The sequence below is a fragment of the Megascapheus bottae genome, chromosome 17 (assembly GCF_031878675.1).
Source record: "Megascapheus bottae isolate mThoBot1 chromosome 17, mThoBot2.hap1, whole genome shotgun sequence".
Lineage (NCBI taxonomy): Eukaryota > Metazoa > Chordata > Mammalia > Rodentia > Geomyidae > Megascapheus > Megascapheus bottae.
The window spans coordinates 23414495-23435357 of record NC_143525.1 but is presented as its reverse complement, the minus strand read 5'-3'; the positions used below and the strand labels follow the sequence as shown (position 1 = coordinate 23435357).

The 20863-nt window shown below is 47.9% G+C and overlaps 2 protein-coding genes across 5 annotated transcripts in view; one reads left to right on the top strand and one right to left on the bottom strand.

The window, feature by feature from the left end:
- Positions 1–9101, top strand: part of Vcf1 (VCP nuclear cofactor family member 1) — a 19810-nt gene extending 10709 nt beyond the window's left edge. For 2 of the 3 annotated variants that reach the window (XM_090350208.1, XM_090350212.1), the window contains exons 3-4: positions 4818–4880; positions 6810–9101. In XM_090350208.1, the coding sequence (XP_090206334.1) occupies positions 4818–4880; positions 6810–7067 (321 nt within the window). In that variant the 3' untranslated portion in view covers positions 7068–9101. The remainder of the gene's footprint in view (positions 1–4817; positions 4881–6809) is intronic. The other variant, XM_090350209.1, reaches the window with a different exon arrangement.
- Cog1 (component of oligomeric golgi complex 1) lies at positions 7993–20863 on the bottom strand. Of its 2 annotated transcripts, none has more exons than XM_090350205.1 (14): positions 20464–20863; positions 18748–18989; positions 18398–18579; positions 18089–18259; positions 15897–16053; positions 14407–14617; positions 13404–14189; positions 12921–13067; positions 12345–12506; positions 11024–11151; positions 10217–10325; positions 9350–9459; positions 9198–9276; positions 7993–8180 (listed from the first exon to the last, which is right to left on the bottom strand). In XM_090350205.1, the coding sequence occupies exons 1-14, from the start codon at positions 20776–20778 to the stop codon at positions 8043–8045; spliced, it is 2937 nt and encodes a 978-aa protein (XP_090206331.1). In that variant the 5' UTR covers positions 20779–20863; the 3' UTR covers positions 7993–8042. The 2 variants fall into 2 exon arrangements, with proteins under 2 accessions (XP_090206331.1, XP_090206332.1); XM_090350206.1 differs by lacking the exon at positions 20464–20863 and adding an exon at positions 19912–19991.

Here is a 20863-nt window from a genome sequence, read left to right as displayed (position 1 = left end):
TCTCTGAGACTCTTTATTTCCAGTTAACCTCCAGAAAACCAGAAATGGAGCTGTGGCTGAAAGTGGTAGAGGACTAATCTTGACCAAAAAAAGTTCAGGGACAGTGCCTAGGCCCAAATTGAAGCACCAGGACCCACCTCCCCCACCTCCTCCCCCCCCCCCCCCCAAAAAAAAGAAAAGAAAAACCACAGTTTTTGGAATCCGGCCTAAACCTGTCTGTTTTGTGTTCTACCGACTCCTGTAGATATAACCACACCACACTATTAGGTTATTTTCCCCAAGACAGGTTTTGTTTATTTCTGTGCTGGTCCTGAGTCTTGAACTCAGGGTCTGGGCACTGTCTCTGAGCTTTCATGCTCAAGGCTAGCACTCTACCACTTGAGCTACAGCTTTACCTTTGGCCTGGCTTCAAATGATGGTCCTGAGTAGCTAAGATTACTGGTATGAGCACAGCACTTGGTTGTATTGTGTTTTAAGCTTTAGCAAAGATTTAGTTTAGTGTAACTAGATTAAAGTAGGGAGAAATAAAAAAAAAGAGAGAGAGAACAAGAGAAACCCTGCTGTACTCTCTCCCCCTTACAGAGCACTAGCTTTGAGAATAAAAGTTCAGGGTGCCAAAAAAAAAAAGCAACAATAACAAAAAACCCTAAACTGTAGGGTCCTTTTTTTCTTTGTTTTTTTTTTTTTTTGTTTTTGTTTTTTTTTTTAAGTTGCAGGAGGCTTAGGATCTGACATACTCCATTGAGCTGGAGAGTTTTTATTAGTTTCCTTGTTTATTTTTAGCATCAGATCTAATACTACCCTTATAAAGTTAAAATCAAGATAATAGTAGTTTAAAACAAGGGCTTACTGGAGTTGTTTTCCTTGAGTTGTCTCATAAATATCTATAGAAACGTTGGCTAAAGCTAAATGATTTCTATACCTTGTGAGATTCAACTCTGGCTCATGCTTTCCAAATTCTGTCACTAGAAGGATGGATGGATGGATGGATGGATGGTTCGTTCATTCCATGGTTTCTTCAGCTTCCTAGTTCCACACAAAAATTTAGAGACCTTGAGATCTTGAAAAGAATTTCAGGGTGTCTCACAAATGGAGAGTCCCATAAAGTGAAAGTTGTAGCATAACGGGTTAAAGTAGAAATCGGAAAAGAGAAACCTTTCTGCTCCTTGGGCAAGAAATGAGACTTAAAGGCTCATTTTATTTTATTTTTCATGGATCATGGGGCTTGAACTCTGGGCCTGGGCGCTGTCTCTGAGCTCCTCAGCTCAGGGCTGCTGCCCTACCCCTGAGCCACAGCACCACTTTCTGTTGTTTTCTAGTGATTAATTGGAGGTAAGAGTCTCACAGTCTTTAGTGTGAGACAGGCTGGCTTTGAACCTTGATCCTCAGATCTCAGCCTTCTGAATAGCTAGGATTACAGGCATGAGCCATTACTCTGGCTTTATTTTTATTTTTTTAATTTGCTCTTTTATTCCTGACTTGTTAGCCCTATATATTAAAAATCTGCTTTATTCTTATGGGCCTGTGGTTCATACAGTAAACCTAGCCATGTCAGGCTGAAATCTGGAGGACTCAAATCAGCAGCCAGACAGGCAGAAGAATCTGAGACTCCATCTCCAAAACAAGCAACAAAGCAGGGCTGGAGGCATGTCTAAAATGCTCGAGAACAAGCCAAGCAAGTGTGAGGCCTTGAATTCTCTACCCTACTAGAAATCTTCCTTATATCTTAGCTCATTTATTTATTTAGCCAGTCCTGCGGCTTGAACTCAGGGTCTAAACATTGTCCTTGGGCTTTTTCCTCAAGGCTAGCCCTCTGCCACTTGAGCCACAGTACTACTTCTGGCTTTTTCTATGTATGTGATACCAAGGAATGAAACCCAGGTCTTCATGCATGCTAGGCAAGTACTCTACCACTAGGCCAAACTCCCCAGCCCCATTTATTTATTTTTGTCAGTCATGGGACTTACACTCAGGTCTGAGCACTGTTCCTGAACTTTTTTTTTTGCCAAGGCTCAAGGCTACTTTGAGCTGCAGCACTTGTACCCATTTTCTGGTGGCCAGTTCTGGATGAGTCTCAAGATCTTTCCTGTCTAGACTGGCTTTGAACTGTAAGCCTCAGACCTCAACCTCCTAAGTAAAAGATGTGAGCCACAGCCACTCAGCTTCCTTATTTTGGGCTTAGAAGAGATAACACTGATTATGAAGCCTACCCTTCTCACACTCTGTGTTTTTGTCACTGCAGTAGCCTGAACTGTGTTTTTTGTTTGTTTTAGTGGATTCATTTCTACCATCTTCCTCTTTAAGTTTAGCTAATATTTACTAAGTGATGGGGCAGTCCTAGCAAAATGCCTCCTTGTGCACAGTAGGTACACATATTTGTACAGCAGTGGGTATGAAAACAATGTGGGTTCTTGCTGTTTGCTTGAGCAGTTTTGAGTTGGGGCAGTGGCACACCCACAGGTGATAACCAAAATAAAACGAGCAGAACCGTTCCTTTTGGCTTGCCCGCTTATTTGCAGTTATGAGGATATAGTGACTTCACTGTTGTTTAAACACAGAATCCTCACTTTTTGCCAGACCTCTTGAGTTGCCTTTGTGTACTGTTTATAAGTTCTTGGCCAGAGTCTCCATCAATCTTATTTTGCTTGTGTTCAGTGACTTGTAGGGGGACTTTGACTTTATAAACATAGCTTTATCTACTTCTACTAGAAATTAAAATTTGTCAGCACTACCCTTGTGAATGGACAATGCTGAGAAAAGAAAATAAGTCCTATAACTGTCAGTCTGGTAAACCGATGAGTCCCTGTAAAGAATGAGGAGAGTGTCCTACTTGATGGGTTCATATTAGCACGTCTGTGGGTTTTCACTCTTCTTGTGGTATAAGAAGGCAAATGCCTCTGTGTTTATTGAGCTAGAAACTTGAGCTGACATAACCTGGTGCCATACTACAATAGCTTCTCCTCTGAAGTGGTCTGATATGAAGTGGGGGAAATACAGTATTTTTTCCATTTTAGCTTCTCAACAAACCATTTTGCTTTATTATATCCTAAGCACTGATTGAGACTTAATCTTCAGCATTAAGCCTTTAAAGTTAGAAGTGAAGTGAAATAATGGTCTTTCCTCCATCAGCAAAACAGACTGATTTGAAGACAGAGTTCAGATAGATTATAATAATTTTCAAGCTTTTTTCTTTTCTGACCCCCCACCTTCCCAGTCATGGAGCCCAGAACTCTGGGCCTGGGTGCTGTCCCTGAGCTCTCACCTCAAGGCTTCTGCCCTACCCCTTGAGCCACACACAGCACCACTTTGGTTTTCTAGTGGTTAATTGGATATATCCTGGACTTTAGTGCCCAGGCTGGCTTTGAAACGCAATCCTCAGATCTCAGCCTCTTGAGTAGCTAGGATTACAGGCTTCAGCCACTGTGCCCAGTACTTTCAAGCTTTTTTTGAGAGTCTCATAGAAATGTACTTTATTTTTAATAAAATAGTTATGCATGGGGATTTCAACATGTCAGCTTATGAGTATAACACCTCTTGACCAGTGTCACCCCTTCAGAAAGGCATTTTATTTTGTGACTGAGTACATACCAAACACACTTGTGAATAGTTGGAAAGGCTTCATAGAAAAATTATCCTTACTCACTGTGCAATTTTATTTTCTTCTGCTACTTGTAATTTACTTGTGGTTTTCATGTTCATATAAAATAATTGTAGCCTACCTGTAAATTGTGAGTTTTCCAAAGCCTCCCCAACAGTAAGTGTTAGGTCTGCCTGGGAGAAGTGATTCCTTGGCGTTCTGTGCACCCTGGAAATCCCCGCCCAGACTGTAACCCTGGCAACTGTCATGTCCCCCAGTGGGAGGTCCCCCAGTCTGAAGTATTTCCTCATCCTCTGAGGTCACATCCGCTTCCACTGTCCCCCCCTCTATATAATGTCTCACTTCCGGCCATAAGCTCTCTTTCTTCCGCCTGACTCCATCTTGTGCGGCTGTAGGTCTGTTTTCTCTTTCTCTCTCTCAATAAACCTTCACCTCTTAAACTGCATGGAGTTTCCTTTCAGCAAGCCTTACATTTTGTGCCTGTAGTTAACTGTTACATGTAAAGACTTTGTAATTTTTAGCCATTATAAGTAAGGATACACTAAACACTTTTTTTCCTCTTCTAATCCTGGGGCTTGAACTCAGGGTGTGGATGGACATTTTCCCTGAACCTTTTTATGTTCAAGGCTAGTATGCCACTACTTGAGCCACAGCACCCCCTCTGGCTTTTTCTGAGTAGTTTATTAGAGCTTCATGGAGTTTTCTGCCCAAGCTGGCTTTAAACCACAATCCTCAGATCTGTCTTCTGAGTAGCAAGAATTATTGCTGTGAACCACTGGGTACCAGGTTACTACGCCCATCACTATGAAGTTGAGTAACAGGGTCAGGTGGTAGTGCCTGATATACTAGCTATTCAGGAGGCTGAGATCTGAGGATCACAGTTCAAAGCCAGCCTAGGCAGGAAAGACTGTGAGACTCTTACTTACAATTAACCACCAAAAAGTTGTAAGTGGAGATGTGGCTCAAGTGGTAGAGTGCTAACTTTGAGCACAAAAGTTTAAGGACCAGCATGTGTATACACACACACGCACACACACGGAACGTTGAGTTATAGAATTTTCTTTTAAGGAAGTAGAAATTGCAAGTATACTTTTTGGGAACTCTATAGGATCCTTTTCTAACATGTGTCACCTTTGCTGTGATAGTGTGAACTAGAATTAATTTGAGCTGAAAAATTGACTTTCTAGAAACTGATTCTAGTTCTTGCCTTGATTTTCAGACAGTACCTGTAACAAGAAACAGTAAAGAAAGCAGACTAAGAGGAAACAGAGCGTTCTTCGCGGTGGGTTTCTGATCCAGTGTAGTGACCTCTGTTAAACACTCATGGCCTTCACACAGTATATGTGGCCATCCTGGGTGGTTGTGTAGTGTTAGGAAAGACCTTTGGTTTTGAATTGGCCTTGACTTAAGACTTTCACTTTAAATGCTATTGGCCCTGCCATCTGACTTCACTCAGCCCACTCAATTTTGTGAACTCTCCTTTTAATCAGACTGCCAGTAGGCAGTAGGTTATATAACTGGTTAGTAGTTCCATGGTCTGTAAATTGTCGTGACTTGATTTTGGTCTCATTAATGATGGATGCTTTGTCATCTTTGCCTTTTTAGGCTGTTTTAGAGCATTTGTCTATGTTTATATTATTAAATGTCATTTTTGGTTAAAAAAAATAGTAGGAGCTAGAATTGAAAATTTACAAGTATGGGCTGGGAGCATAGCCTACTGGTAGATTGCCGCCTAGCATGCAGGAAGCATTGGGTTTGATTCCCTGATACCACATACACAGAAAAATCCGGAAGTGGTGCTGTGGCTCAAGTGGCAGAGTGCTAGCCTTGAGCAAAAAGTATCTAAGGACAGTGCTCAGGCCCTGAGTTCAAGCCCTAGGACTGGCAAAAAAAAAAAAAAAAGGTATAGTGGGTAGACAATATAAGCAAATAGTTCTATTCCAGCAGAAGCACTAGTCTTTTTTTTTTGGGTGGGGGGGGGTTGTGAGACTTGAACTCTGGGCCTCCGCACTGTCCCTGAGCTCTTCAGCTCAAGGCTATCCCTTGAGTCACAGTGCCACTTCCGATTATCTGGTGATTAATTGGAGATAAAGAGTCTTGGGCTGGCTTTGAACTTCAGTCCTCAAATCTCAGCCTCCCGAGTAGCTAGGATTACAGGCGTGAGCCACCACGCCAGCTAGCACTAGTCTTTTGTAGGAAAACTTTACATACTTACAACATGTATTTTAAAACTTTTTTTTTTGGCCAGTCCTGGTTTGAACTCAGGGCCTGAGCACTGTTCTTGGTCTTTCTAAAAGCTAGAGCTCCACAACTTGAGCACCATTTCTAGCTTTTTCTATGTATGTGGTACCAAGGAATCAACCCCAGGTCTTTGTGCCTGCTAGGCAAATACTCTACAACTAGTCCCAAACTTCCAGCCCCATCCACTGTTTTTGTCTAAGGGAACAAAAATAATCAAAAGACCAAAGCTGTCAAAAGGCCAAGTTAAAAATTATGTATAGCCAGGCTCACACCTGTAATACTAACTACTCAGGAGGCTGAGATCTGAGGATTGAGGTTCAAAGTCAGGCAGGGCAATAAAGACCATGAAACTCTTATCTCCATTTAACCACTAGAAAAGTGGAAGTGGCTTTGTGGCCCAAGGGGTAGATTGGTAGCCTTGAGCTGAAGAGCTTACAGACAGCGCCCAGGTCTAGAATTCAAGCCTCATGACCAACCAAAAAAAAAAAAAATTGTGTAAAAGGCTAATCATAGAATCCTAACTTTCCTTCAAGTCAGTTCTGTATTGTGTTGTCATGGAGAAAGGAGCTCATGCTCCACCTTGTGATGGACATTGCCCTGTCTAGTGACTAGTGCTTTCCCACTCTCCCTTAAGAGATTTGCTTTCACTACCAGAGATGACTGGGCTCACGTAGGCAGAGCAGATGAGTAAAGCGTTGAGTGTTGAAGGACGCAGAGTCGGAAGGTCGGCACCTGAACCCAGACCCACCACTCCTAGGTAGTCTGTAGCGCAGGCCTGGCAGGGTAGTTGGGAGGGAGGATCCAAGTCATGGCAAGTGTCTGGTAAACCAACCATGTAACTCAGTGTGTGTCTATACCGGGGCACCCTACTGTGCAGGAAGACTTAGTGGGGGCCGTGCTTTCACCCACAGTCAAGTTCTTAGGCATTAAGACAGCTGATGGTGACCCTGCCTCTTCTTTTTCCTTCCAGTCTTCCAGCAGTGACAGTGGTGGGAGCAGCAGCAGCAGCAGCAGCAGCAGTAGTAGCAGCAGCAGCATCAACAGTCCCGATAGAGCCAGTGGGCCAGAGAGCAGCCTGAGCCAGGTCATCCCAGGATCAAGCCCCAACACCCCTCAGCCAGCACCTGAACAGTCTGCGTTGTGTCAAGGCCTCTACTTCCACATCAACCAGACCCTGAAGGAGGCTCACTTTCACAGCCTGCAGCATCGGGGCCGGCCTCCCACATGAGGGGCTGGGAGCTTCTTGCCTTCTGTGAAGGGACAGTGCTGTGCAGATTCGGTATTTCAACCTACAATTTGTTTTAAAAAAAAATTGCACACAAAAATGCCTGTTGGCTTCTCAGTCTATGTTTGAAGTAGCAGGTTAACAGGCAGTTGTTTACTGTGGTGTTGCTGCACTATTGCAATTTCCAAGGGGCTTTGGAGCAAGTTTTTATAGGAATGAGGGAGGAGGGAGGGCATCGAGGTAGAGGCGAGGAAACCCATGTGTTGCGTCCATAATGTCTCATTCAGATTAGTTTCCAAGTCTGTCGATTAGATTTGACTTTTATGTAAAAGGGCCTTTACAAAATGCAGAATCTTCAATTTTTTATTCAATAAATTAGTCATGAAAATCCAGTTTCCATGAACCCACCACCCCCACACAAGTTTTCTCCCAAAATATAGAAAGCTTGAGTCTTGCACTGGGATGGACTTGATGCTACCTCTGTGTGGGGCTAGCCTAAGAAGGGATGCTTCCACTGGAACTGGGAGTAGATTTGAGCCAGTCACAAAGGACATGACGCAGCCTCCCTAGCCCTGTCTCCTCTGCCAGTGGTGTTTCCAGGGCAAGCCCCTCAGACTATCTGCAGAAAACGTCAGCGCTCCTCCGGTCTGCACCTCCAACTTGTGTAGGAAGTACTGCAGTTTCCACATCCAAAAAAAAAAAAATTGTCTTACTCGGACTCTGAGCAGTTCTTGGTAACTCCACCTGGCAGGGTAACGAAGGCACCGATGACTGGATGCTGAAAGCATACCTGCTGCCTGACCTGGTGTCTGGCATGACAAGTGGGTGAAACTTCATGAAGGTCACCCTCGCTGACAACTAAGGGACCACATTGCGTCACCAAAACCATAAAGAGGTCAGTTTTGAAACAAATAAGCAGAGGCACCTGTACGAAAAATGCAGTGGTGTTTATTTAGACAGGATGAGTATTCCTCCGTATTACTTGGTCATACTTGACAGCCAGCCAAGTTTGAATAATGAGGACGCAGAAGAGTCATCTTCATCGTTGAGAAGCTGCCTGAACAAGGAGCCAGGATGTGCCGGGTCACCTGCTCTCGAGAGTGGCAGGGGGTCAACCTGCCATTGGATAAAGAGGAAGTGCCTTAGAGCCCACCCAACCTCCTGCCTGCCCCTGCTCCCCCTCCACTGCACTGGGGCCACACTGCACACAGCACACTGCAGAACTGGAAGCATGTATGACTCAGCTGAGGATTTTGCTGATTGCTGGGATATGAAAAGGACCTGGGGAACAACATGGGATTTTACTCTGAGTAAGTAAAGTCAGAGAACAGGACTGGGGGAGAGTAAAACATGCGTCCCCTTCCATGGCATTCCTCCACTAGGAAGGACTGAAGGGCAATTGTGGGTGGGTGGGAGCTCGTCACTAGGGGAGCTCCAAGCCTACAAGTGCTACAGAGGCAGCATGGGCATACAGCAAGCTCTTTGTTTTGTTTTTTAAACTACTGTCCTAGATTTTCAAACCAGATGTTTGCCAAGGACTTTGGATTTTAATAAGTTTGAAGGCAGGGATATGGAAAAGGATACATTGCTAATATTTTGTCTTAATAAACAACTAAATGCTGTAAGAAGACAAGCTGAGCTCTGCACACACATGTACACAATACAATTCAGAAATACCCAGGAGGACTCCTGCAGGCTTAATGGATAGCATCCTACTGAAATAAAACATGCATTAATAGAAAATGTAAAACTCAACTAAAAGAAGAAGAAACCATCCCCAGAACAAGGGTTTTCTTTGAGCAAGGCCCATCACAGTGCCAGGCTGGCAGTACCTCACTCTTGCCCTTCTATGAGTAAGTGACCGTCTCCATACTCTCCTGCACATTTTCTATAGCCTTGTCGCCTGGGAATGTTTCTACCATGAGGCTATCTGGTAGTGTCTCTTGGTGTCTTTTAAAAGTTTCTATCAGCTCAAGCTAGCAAGACCTTGTACTTTTCTATTGCGCCGCCATTAAAAGCAGCACTAGTGCACTGTCATTCAGTTCTTACCAGTTATTTCTAAGGCACTGACTGCGTGGCTGGTGGGAGAGGGGATAGGAACCACAGGGCTGGCCTCTTGTTCTTGGCACTCACCTGGGTTTGTGTGTCGATGCCTCTGCTGGTTGACTTGGCCTTTCTGGTGCTTGTCATACTCAGTGGGAGGAGTCCAAACCTCCAAGGAGAAGGAAGAATTCAGACTTGGCCCGGCAGCCCTTGACCCAGCCCTGCCTCCTGCAGTCACATACCTGATCTGACTCGAGGCCAGAGGAAGTATGTTATGGGGCTCCTGGGAGTTGAACGTACTGCTCCGAGGGGTGAACTGGTTCTCTGTACCCATTACCAATCCAAATAGAACCTGGCAGGCAAGAAAGGGAGCAAACAAGATGGACCAATGAGAAAGTGTTGGAAACCAACACTTATTTTTGTGGGTAATGAGGCTTTAACTGGGCCTGGGGCACTGTCCTTGAGCTCTTCCGCTCAAAGCTATTACCCTACTCTTGAGCCAAGCCCCACTTCCCATTTTCTAGGGGTTAACTGGGAATAAGAATCTCAGGTCCTTTTGTGCCCAGATCTCAGCCTCCCAAGTAGGATTATAGGTGTGAGCCACTGTGCCCGGCCCAATACTTTTATTTCTAACCATGGTTTTGCAGAATGTTGGGGTTTTTTTTTTAGAGAATTATTTTTATTTTTATTTTTTTTTTTGCCAGTCCTGGGGCTTGAACTCAGGGCCTGAGCACTGTCCTTGGGCTTTTTCCTCAAGGCTAGCACTCTGCCACTTGAGCCACAGCACCATTTCTGGCTTTTTCTATGTATGTGGTAGGCAAGCATTCTACCACTATGCCAAACTCCCAGCCCAAGGATTAGTATTTTTTAGATGGCTAAACTTTTACCACCACCCAGATCCAAATTCCAGTAATGTGGTTCTTTATTCCTCATCTAAAACTGGGTAAAACTTCAGTAGCAATCCATACCTACAAGCAAGGGGCCGGCTCCTGGACACCCCCCACCTCCCTTGTGAGACCCTCTCCCAACACATCTCAGGACTTTACTGTGCTTCACTGTCCCAGCACTGCTGAAGAGTTTCATCACACTCGATTCCTGCCAGCACTTACAGAAGTTCGCTGCACCAGGCGGTTAAGGTTGCTATTGAGGTGGGGTGTAAAAACATCCAGGTCAAATGGATCAATGAGGGCTTCCAGAAAGTCAGTCACTTTCTCCATTCTGAGAGGATAGGGATGAAAGATGACAGTATTTTGTAGGTATTACGGGAATCTGAGCAGTGGCTTTGATTTGCTGGCTTAGTATTTCTGCTTCCGTGACTAACGCTTGAGACAAGTCTGCCACATATAACCCCTCCCTTTTTTTTGAGGTGGGGGAATGGGGATACCAAGACTACTGGGATTCTGCCTAGTTCACTTGACCATGGGGTTGAACAGATGGCCATTATTTAACATGGTGGTCACATGAGTACTCACTAAGATAAACTTGGTGCATGTGCAGAAGAGGCTGTCTCTTGCTTTGGGGGCTTCTCAGCAAAAGAGCTGCAGATACGTTCTTCAGCTTATGAGAGGGTCTCACTATATAGGTCAGACTGGCCTGGAACTCACATCCTGCCTGCCTCCCCTCACAAATGCTGGGATCACATGTTTACCACATTTGGCTTATTCCTCACCTTATCATGGGACATTAAGCCCACCATAAACCAAAACTACCCTAAGTTGACATGGAGGCACAGCAGCAGTGGGGAGCTTCAGGGGCTGGCGGAGAGTACACTCTACAGTGCTACCCTGAGCAAAGATGCACGTTCACAGCTGGTAGTGCGGTCTCTTCTGACCACTCTGTGCCACTGCCATAAATAGGGAACTACCTGCGTTTTGCATTGGAGAGGCTGCCTTGGGGGCTCGGGAGAAGAAAAATACCTGGCATCAGGTTTGCTCCGGCCACTCTTCACCTCCTCTGCCTTGGCTGTCAGGACAATGCTGAGATAGCGAAGGTCATAGAGAAGCTGCAGGGCCCGATTCTGGGTGACAGGAAAAGCACCTTCTTTCTGCAGAGGAATTCCAGCCAGCGGAGATGTGACTTGTTGCATGACAGGACAGCTAAGGGTTCTGGTGGGGCCACAGCTTGGTATTTTAGGAGATACTGTTTGTATTCACTGGGTTAATCTTGGTCTTAAACTAAACCCAACAGCAGGTGTGAGACCCAAGACCCATCGAAACAGACTTCAGTGCTATAGAGGGTCAAGTCAAAAGAACTGGGAGGGTCAGGAGCTGATGGCTCATACCTGTAATCCTAGCTACTCAGGAAGCTGAGATCTGAGAATCATAGTTCAAAGCCAGGCTGCGCACAAAAGACCCTGAGAGTCTTATTTCCAATTAACTACCAGAAAACCAGAAGTGGTGCTTTGCCTCTCCTAGCCTTGAGCTAAAGAGCTCAGGGACAGTGCCCAGGCCCAGAGTTCAAGTTCCACAAGCAACCAAAAAAAAAAAAAAAAAAAAAAAGAACTGGGGTTTCCTGCCTGAGGGAATATTGTGAGTTCAGAAGCCCAGGAAGACTTGACTGAATTCTTCCTCCAGTCAGGACTGGCCTAATGTCTAAGGAATACAAGCCAAGGGCAGAAGACACTACAGAAGACACAGGACAGCTGGGCATTGGTGGCTCACACCTCTAATCCTACCACTCAAGAGGCTGAGGTCTGAGGACCAAGGATCAAAGCTAGCCCAGGAAGCAAAGTCCAGGAAACTTGTACATCCAATGAAACACCAAAAAAGCCAATATTAGAACTGTGGCTCAAATGGTAGAGTGCTAACCATAAGCACAAAAGCTCAGGCCCTGAGTTCAAGGGGAGGCTGAGAGACAAGGATTCTTTTAATGGGAAGCTCCTCTTTGTGCCAGCATTCTGAGCATGGGTATGTCCCTCCTGCCCCTTTCCTTCTCACCAGAAGGTAGGCTGGGAGAGGGACTCCATTTAATGGTTGAAGAAATGGCTGAGGAAATCAAGATTAGTAGTTTACCCAAAGGCTGCAGTGAGCGAGTGGCAGCGCCCCTTCATTTGTCCTCTACCACCTCCTCACTGTGGGGCCTTTGAGATGAGATGTGAACTAATACCACAGATCTTGTGCACAGTCCCAAGGCCTAGATAATGCTAGTGTGGATGGCTTGGAGCCAAGAATAAGCTAGGTTAGGTTACGGGTTTTTGGTTTTGGTCTGTTATTAATGGGCTACCCATCAGACACTTACCATGGTGTGTTTTTCTTCTGACAGTTTCTCATAGGCAGCTATGACTTGAGCTAGACAGCTTTTCAGCATCTCCTGCAGGGTCACCTTTGGTAAGGCCTGGCCTCCAACGCGATTTACTTCCTGGCATAAGCTAAACAGGAAGGACTGGACATACCATGAGGGCTGGAAGGACAACAGAGTATCATATTGCCAACCTGCACCAAAACTGACATGAAATAAAAGTGGGCACATGGATTCTGATATGACACACATGTCCTTCTTCAAAGGCAAACACTCACTAGGTCCAGTACCCTTCCCAAGTCCTCCGTTCTATGTTCCTGGGCTGACTTGGCACATGTACTGTGCACTGTCCCATTAACATCAGGAGAAGAGGTTAATTAGCATGGAGCCCATAGTACAAAACAGAAGCATTAGTGGACTCGGCTGCTTAAGTGGTGCTAAGCTATGCTGTCCCCATGGTAATTAGAAACCTCATTTGCAGCTACTCAGAAGGCAATGCTTCCCTAACCGTGTTTTGTTCCCCCAAGACAGAGCCCACCCTTTGAGCCCAGCTCCCTGTCTGTGGGACTGGCCCACCTGTGTGGGGAGACGGATCTTAGAGGTGACGCTGCTGCCAGACTCAGTCTCCTCCTGAATTTCTAGTTCATCCCAATTGGTAGCTGTTGCCAGGACTGAGCCAGCATCATCTAAAAGCAGTGACTGGGTGAACTCATGGGCCAGAACCTGGAAAAAAAAAAGAGGTGAACCATCCCATAAGTTCTTCTGGGCCTCTGAAGTTTGTTTCCAACCAGAGAGATCTGGAGATGAGCTTACGCTGCTTCAGTGGTGGCCTGGAGATGGCATTAAGAACAGTATGGGGGGGTGGGGGACGAGTGGCCAACGCTGCCCTCCTTTTGGCCACTTGACACTATCAGGATGGGAACTGCTGCTGGAAGGTCACCTTTTAAGAGACCAGGGGAGAGCAGGAGGGATTATGGTATTTACCCCAGCCCAGGCAGACAACCTTCCACATTATCTGAAGGGAGGAGAATGGAAGGCGGCGCAGGATTTAACACCCACCTTGACAACTGCTGAGCTCCAGACTTGGTAGCCCGCCACGCTCTGCTGCAGAAGGGCTTCCTTTACTTCCTGCCACTTGGCTTGCCCAGGAGGCATTTCCTGAGGCATGCCCTGTTTTTTCGGAACCTTCATCTCATTGGCTGGTTTCTCGGTGTTCCCAGGTTTCCCCACAATACACTGCTTCAGGTGGGGGCACAGTTCTCCTAGGGACTGGCAGAGTCTGGCCATGAAAAGGACTGCATGCAGGTTGGAGCCTCGGAGGACGTCCTGCTGGTCCTGCATGATATCCCTGAGGCTCTGCAGCTCAGCCTGGACACAGTCCACAATGTGCTGGATGCAGGCCACAGAGTGAGTCTGCAGCAGGCCCTGTACAGTTGTGGCATCTGCGTACCTGTCAAAGGCAGGCTTCCTGGCCGGCTGCCCAGGGGCGGCATCCTGGGACAGTGGTGCATCATCCGAGGGCAGGTACGCCAGGAGGTCGTCCAGCTTCACCTTCAGCCTGGAATCCAGGGCCGAACAGAAGCTCTGCACACAAGGGCTAATTGCTTGGGCTTTCATGGAGAGGCCCGTGCTGGCAAAGTGACCCCGGTTGGCCACGCTGACCCAGGCAGCATCAGCGGGCAGGTCACTGGGACTCTCAGACCAAAGGAAGAGAGACATATTCTGCTCCAAGTGAATGTGCTTGTTTGACGAGCTGCCAGTGCTGCTCTCGAGTTCCTGCAAAGCCGACACCAGCAGTTCTTTGGAGCTACTGGAGATGGATTCGAAGCCTTCCTTTGTCAGAGTCTAAAAGGGAAGAAGGAGAGTTCTAGTTGTGTCCTTTGAAAATTTCAAAACAACTGCATTGATGGGCAATCTGTCCTGCATTCAGAGTCAACGCAGTGTGGCTGACAGAGGATACTGAGGCCACCTGGCAGCTTTAGAACTTGGAAGACCTGTGACAGTCAAAAGGCCACAGTAGGGTTGGCCACAGATTGGTGACTGGTGTGACTGTCCACCTTACCTGTACGCGGTCCAGGAAGAGCGGCTGCATCATGTCCTCCCAGAACAAGAGTGGTTTCTCCAGCAGCCGCCGGCTCACCACCTCCCAGCTGGGGCCTGCGAGCTCGCTGCTCAGCAGTTCCCACATGGCATCTCGGATTCCTGCCAGGCCTTTCATGGTCTTCACGTATGCCAGCAGGTTGGTGATTCCAGTTTTGATATCCCCATTACACCTACAACAAAACCATTTTCCTGGGGGTCTACCAGATTTGTGGGGTTTCATGTTACTCAGAAAAATAGCAGGAGGGCCGGGAGTTTGGCCTCGTGGTACAGTGCTTGCCTAGTATGCAGGAAGACCTGGGTTTAATTCCTCAGTACCACATACATAGAGAATGCCAGAAGTGGCACTGTAGCTCATGTGGTAGAGCTCTAGCCTTGAGAAAGCCCAAGAATAGTGCTCAAGCCCTGAGCTCAAGTGCAGGAGTACCAAAATAAAAATAAAATATAATTTTTTTTTTAAAAAAAGAAAAATAGCAGGAGCTCATTTAGAAACTTTGGACCTTTACTAGCCACTAGTGGCTCACATTGCAATCCTAACTACTCAGGAGGCTGAGATCTGAGGATTGTGGTTTGAAGTGAGCCAGGTTAGAAAAGTCTGTGAGACTCTTTCCTCCAATTAACCACCAAAAAGCTGAAGTGGAGCTGTGGCTCAAGTGGTAGAGTGTCAGTCTTGAGGGAAAAAAGCTCAGGGACAACAGCCAGGCTCTGAGTTCAAGTCCTACTACTGGCACAAAACCAAACCAAAACAAAGAACTTTGTAGCTGGGTCTACATATATGTGTATTCAAAATGTATACAGGAATCTACTGACACGGCATGTTTCTGACTGGATTGCGGGTACATTTGCAGCCTTCTCAACAGGCTGACTCTACAGCTCCTCAGTGGCTTCAAAAACCAATGGTAAAACTGGGTGCCAGTGGCTTTTGCCTATATCCTAGCTACTCAGAAGGATGAGATCTGAGGATCACAGTTCAAGGTTAGCCTGGGGAAGAAATAATAGGAGACATATCGCCAATGAACCTCACAAAAAAACAAGAAGTGGAGATGTGGCTCAAGTGGCAGAGCACTAGCTTTGAGTGAAAGAGCTATCAGACAGTACCCAGACCTCTGAGTTCAAGCCCCAATGCTGGCAAAAAAATAAATAAAAGGAAAAATAAAAGAAACAAAATCATATTCAATAAATGCTGAGGGGTTAAAGAACTCTTCTGACATAAAAAGAAAAGCCTCAACATAATATTTTGAATGACAAATTCTTCCTTGGTTCTCCCACAGTGTGTGTTAAATGGCCATGAAGGCAGCAATGGGCTGTGGGCTGTTTGCCCTGGGGCAGAGGCTGCTGTAATCACCAAGTGGCTGAGATTCTCCCCTCATACCTTATGGCCCCCTGCCTGACTACACCTGAGGCGACACAGAGCTAATGTCAGTTTCAGGGATGCCCCTTCTGGCTCCTTACATGTGGATCCATTTCTGCAGTGTGTCTCTCAGGTATTCCTGGCTGATGGGGTGTGCGAGGGTCCGGAGTGTGGGCTGGAACTCAGTGATGGATGCTGGCAGGTGCCGGGACCAGCTGCAGAGCTTCACCTCGTCTTTCAGCACGCTGAAGCCCTTTCCTATGTAAGAGGCCACACAGGAAGAAATTGAGGCCATTCTGAACAGTGCATTACAAAGGGATCTCTAGGATTCTGGCTAGGTCAAAAATGACTCTTGGAGGAAGAGGAAGACAGAACAGTGTGTGTTCAGACCTGCTCTCGTCAGGGTGTGGCAGCTTCCTTGTAAGCATGGCCACCCCTTGGCTGAGAAGAATGGCATAGGCCAGGAGGAAAGGAGTGAGGACCAAAGGAGGAGAAGGAAGAAATGAAAGGTGTGTAGTCCTTGACATGTTTTTCACATTCTTCTTGGGACTTTCCTACATGGCCCAGGCTGGCCTCCAGCCCTGGGCCCAGCAGTTCATCTGCCTACTTTCTGGGCAGATGGGCTACAGGTGGACGGTGCCATTTCCCTTCTGCACACCATCCTACATCCCCTGAGGATGCAAGGGGGAGAAGTGGCCGCCGTGCAGGTCAGCTTCATCACTGGCAGCTGTGCACAGGCCAGCACTGGACAGCTCCGGAACGAGCCCAACCCTGGTGTGTGTGCAAGGAAGACTCTCAGAGTTTGAAAGACAAAGTTCAAAGGTCTCTTATGCTTGCTTTCCAATTCCAGGACAGATTACTCAATACTCGACTTTTGAAAGGGGGTTATAACCTATTATCCGCATGTGCACAGAGGGAAGTGGTGGAAGGGGTCCCGACTCTCCTGGGAATGACCACTTGGCCATTACCATACTGCACTGCCTTTCCTGTCTTTACTCCATCTCTTTTTTTTTGCCAGTCTTGGGCTTGAGCTCAGGGCCTGAGCACTGTCCTTGGACTTTCTCAAGGCTAGAGCTCTACCACTTGAGCCTCAGCACCACTTCCAGCTTTTTTCTATGTATGTGGTACCGAGGAATCGAACCCGGGTCTTCATGCATGCTAGGCAAGCACTTTAACCACTAGGCCAAACTCCCAGGCCTGCTCCATCTCTTTGGTCAACTTTTCCTATGTTTATCTCCAACCCAGGAATCCTAGTATTCCAAGGGTTCATGCGTTTACCTATCTCACCATTTCCACGGCTAAACGCCACGATACGCAGGTACACTACAGGTGCTTCTCTATACCATGTGGACCTTTTTCTGCTCTGTTACAAGCCCAGAATCACTATGTACTCTCCAGACATAGGCCCATCTCCTCCAGTGTCACACTGTGAAACAACTTACCTCCAGCTTGTCCAAAGCAGCTCACTTTCTATTTAACTTGGTCATCTCTCTCCCCACATTCTACGAGCGCATCCACTTCAATATCCTCGACCCTCGAATGGATGTCGGAGCTGTTCTCCTAGCCCACTGCCACAGTTCCCTCCCAGTTCAAGCCTCCTTGGTCCAAGTCAACCTGGACCATAGTAAGAGATTCTTACGTGACTCCTCGCATGCTCTATCCCATGGGGTTCACTACACACAAGAGCCAGTAATGTTTAATAACAACTGGGACAAAGGCTGCCCAAAGGAAGGATGGGGCACACAGAAACATGGAACCGAGGGACCACACTGAGTCTGGAAGGTGCTGGCAAGCCTTCCATTGCTCTATGTGGTCCAAGCTCTCAAGGCCAGCCACTCCTCTGGTCTTCTCAAGCTTCCCTCTCCTCCCTCATAGACCTCAGCCTCCCTGGCTTTCTTTAGCTTTTCAAACACACTAACAGCCTCTTTTTTTGCCTCAAAACTTTGCAACTCCTCTTCCTTTTGTCTGGAACTCTCTTTCTTGCCTTGACTAACTCACTTCAAGTTCAAAAATCACTCCTACAGGAATCTGCCTTATGCCTTCCTTTGATCCTAAGGAAGTAATACTTTGCATTGATAACAACAATTGACATTGACATCAAACACTTTATTTACATATTTGTGAGTTTAACATCGGTATCCACTAACAGACTGTGACCTTCACAAAGGAAGGGCCCCATCTGTCCCATCCCTCCCGGTGACTGTCACTGCTCCATCCTCAGAAGCTGCCCTGTGGCAGACACTGAGGAAGGATCAGTTGAATGAAACAGGAAGAAGGTTGGCTAAGAACTCACCAGTAGGATGCTGGCCTGTGATGGTCTCCAGAGTAGAAAAGAGCAGGCCACAGGGCATGGACGGATCTGGCAACAGACCTTCAGATGCAGTGTAGAAAAGGGCATGAGCCTGGTTCAGAGTGGTGGCCAGCAACTCCACTAGTGAGCAAATCTGGGTTTTGATGCCAGCACCTATGAGAAGAAACAGTACTTTTTTAAACTGTTTTCTTTAGCAAAATTGAAGTCAGATGCCAGGTGCTTCAGTCTCCCTCTGCTCACTCTGTTCATCCCACATTTAAGGACCAAAGTTTGGAAAGGAGCCACACTCACCATGGCGTGGCTGTTTGAGAAGTTTCTGAATAGTTGCCTTTCTGGCCAATAGGAAGTCGGTGAGAGCTTGCCGGGGAGAACTCTCCTCTAAGAGAATTACAGAGCAGAGGGCCTCAGCCACAGCTTGGTCAGATACAGCTTGGCATTTGAGCAGCATCTTGCTTTCATGCAAAATGGTTGACCTAGAAGGTATGACATAGATCAAAGGGATGCTTTGAGCACCAAGATGCTTGAGTATCTTGGGTGAAGGTCTCAGGTTATCAAGAAGGAACAGATCACATGAAAAGTGTAGGGGGAGGCCCACATGGGTGTCTGTCATTGGAGAAGCTGGTTATGCTGGACCCACTTACCGGAAGTGGCTGGCTGCTGCCACCTGCCTGACGAGGATAGGAAACCGGGAGAGGATGGGGCTGAGACGGGAACTGGAGTCCAGCCGCAGCAGGCAGTGAAGGTGGCAGCAGAGCAGGTAGAGCCCTGTGGCATGGAGGTACTGAGAGGCTTCCATGGCGCTCCAGATCTTCTCAGGGATCTCTAAGAGCAGCTTGATCTGAGCAGCTGTGCTGTAGTACTGCTCCTGGGATGGCAGCTTGGGCTGCAGAAAAGGGCAGAGCAAAGTCACAACCACGTGCTCAGGGCAGAGAGTTTGGCGTAGTGGTAGAGGGCTTGCCTAGCATGCATGAAGACCAGGGTTTGATTCCTCTTTACCACATACATAGAAAAAAGCCAGAAGTCATGCTGAGGTTCAAGTGGTAGAGCTCTAGCTTTGAGAAAATCTAAGGACTGGGCTCAGGCCCTGATCTCAAGCATGGGACTGGCAAAAAAAAAAAAAAAAAAAAAAGAGCTTAAGTGCTCAGCCTAAGCTGGAATCCAAGATCTTCCTGTGCTAGCTTCCTGAGCTTTGGTGTCACAGGTGTGTATTACCATGGGAGACAGCCTTTTAAGTCAGTGCTCTGCCCTCTCTTGTTGCTGGGGTTTTTCCACTCAAGGCTGGTGCAGCATTCCAGCCATACACCCCAGACCACAGGCCTTAAAACAAGCTTAAATAAAAAAATGAGGCCGGGAGTTTGGCCTAGTGGTACTGTGTTTGCCTAGCATGCACAAAGACCCAGGTTCTATACCAGGGTGCCACATACATTGAAAAAGCCGGAAATGGTGCTGTGGTACAACTGATAGATCTCTAGCCTTGAGAAAGCCCAAGGACAGTGCTCAGGTCCTGAGTTCAAGGCCCAGGACTAGAAAAAGAAAAAAAAATCAGTCGGCGGTAGCAAAGTAACAAAGTCTGCCCTCCTGCAGGACACACACATTTAACCTTTCCCAAGGAGTCTCAACCTTTTACATATGTACAGTTGGGCCAGCACAGTGTACTGGCCTGAATTTTTCTGAAACCCAGAAAGCATTAAGAAAGTTTCAGGTGACAGACAGATGGCATTTGTGCAGTGTCTTCTCCCCTGCCGGTCAGCTCTCCCAGAATAAAGGCCAATTCCTGTTTCACTGTGTCCCCTGCGTCCTTTTACCTAGATTAGCGTCCATTAGGGGATCAGATGCCCCTCCAATATTCAGAGTGGACCCCACCCCATCCCCATCCCATCCTTCCGCCATCCGTAGGGCTGACCGGAGAAGACAGGGAATCTTCTTGAGGACAAGAAGAACCTGAGTTCCCCCCCAGCCGGAGGGCTGGTGCTGGTTTCCCACACCCCCACCCCCCTCGAAAGCGGCACAGCTGTCCGGCCTCTCAGAAGGCAAGAGAGGATGCCGGGATGAGGAAGGGCTCGCAGGGAAGGCAGGTGTGAGCGCGGGGCAAATCTGCTCTCCGGGAGCCACGACGGGTAGCCGGGAGCCGGGAGGAGGTGAGGGGCCCAGGGCCTGCCCGGTCCCCCCGGCGCTCCCAGCCCCACCGCAGCGGGGAAGCTCGGAGGACGCCGTGGGTGCGGGAGCCCAGCCCGGAGGTCGGCGGGGCTGTTGATGGAACTGCCACGGGAAGCACCGAGGGAGGGGCGTGCGGGCTCAGCAGGCCGCGGGGGCTGGAGGTCAGCGCGGGGCAGGGGCCGGGGCCGGGCGGGACTGACCGGCGGGGGCCGGGGCGCCGCCGGGCCGGCCTGCCGGAGGCACAGGCGCGCGCAGTGCTGGTCGGCGATCCGCACCGCGTCCACCAGTCCCTCGGCGCGGCGGCGCATCTGGCCGATGGTATCCGCCGCCTCGATCAGGTCGCGGTACCGCTCGCCCACCATCTGCCGCAGCTCCTCTTTCTTGTGCTCGATCTCAGCCCGGACCTGGCGCTCCAGCCCACGGATCTCTTCCGCCCCGTGCGTCTCGAAAAGCGCCGCGGGGTCGCGCAGATCCAGCCGCTTCATCATCGCAGGAGCGGTGGTTGTGGTCGCCATGGTGTATGGCTCGGCTACCCGCCGTCCACTTCCGCCCTTGGTCCCGCCCCCTTCGCCATGTTGGCTGTAGGCGGAAGCGCTTCCG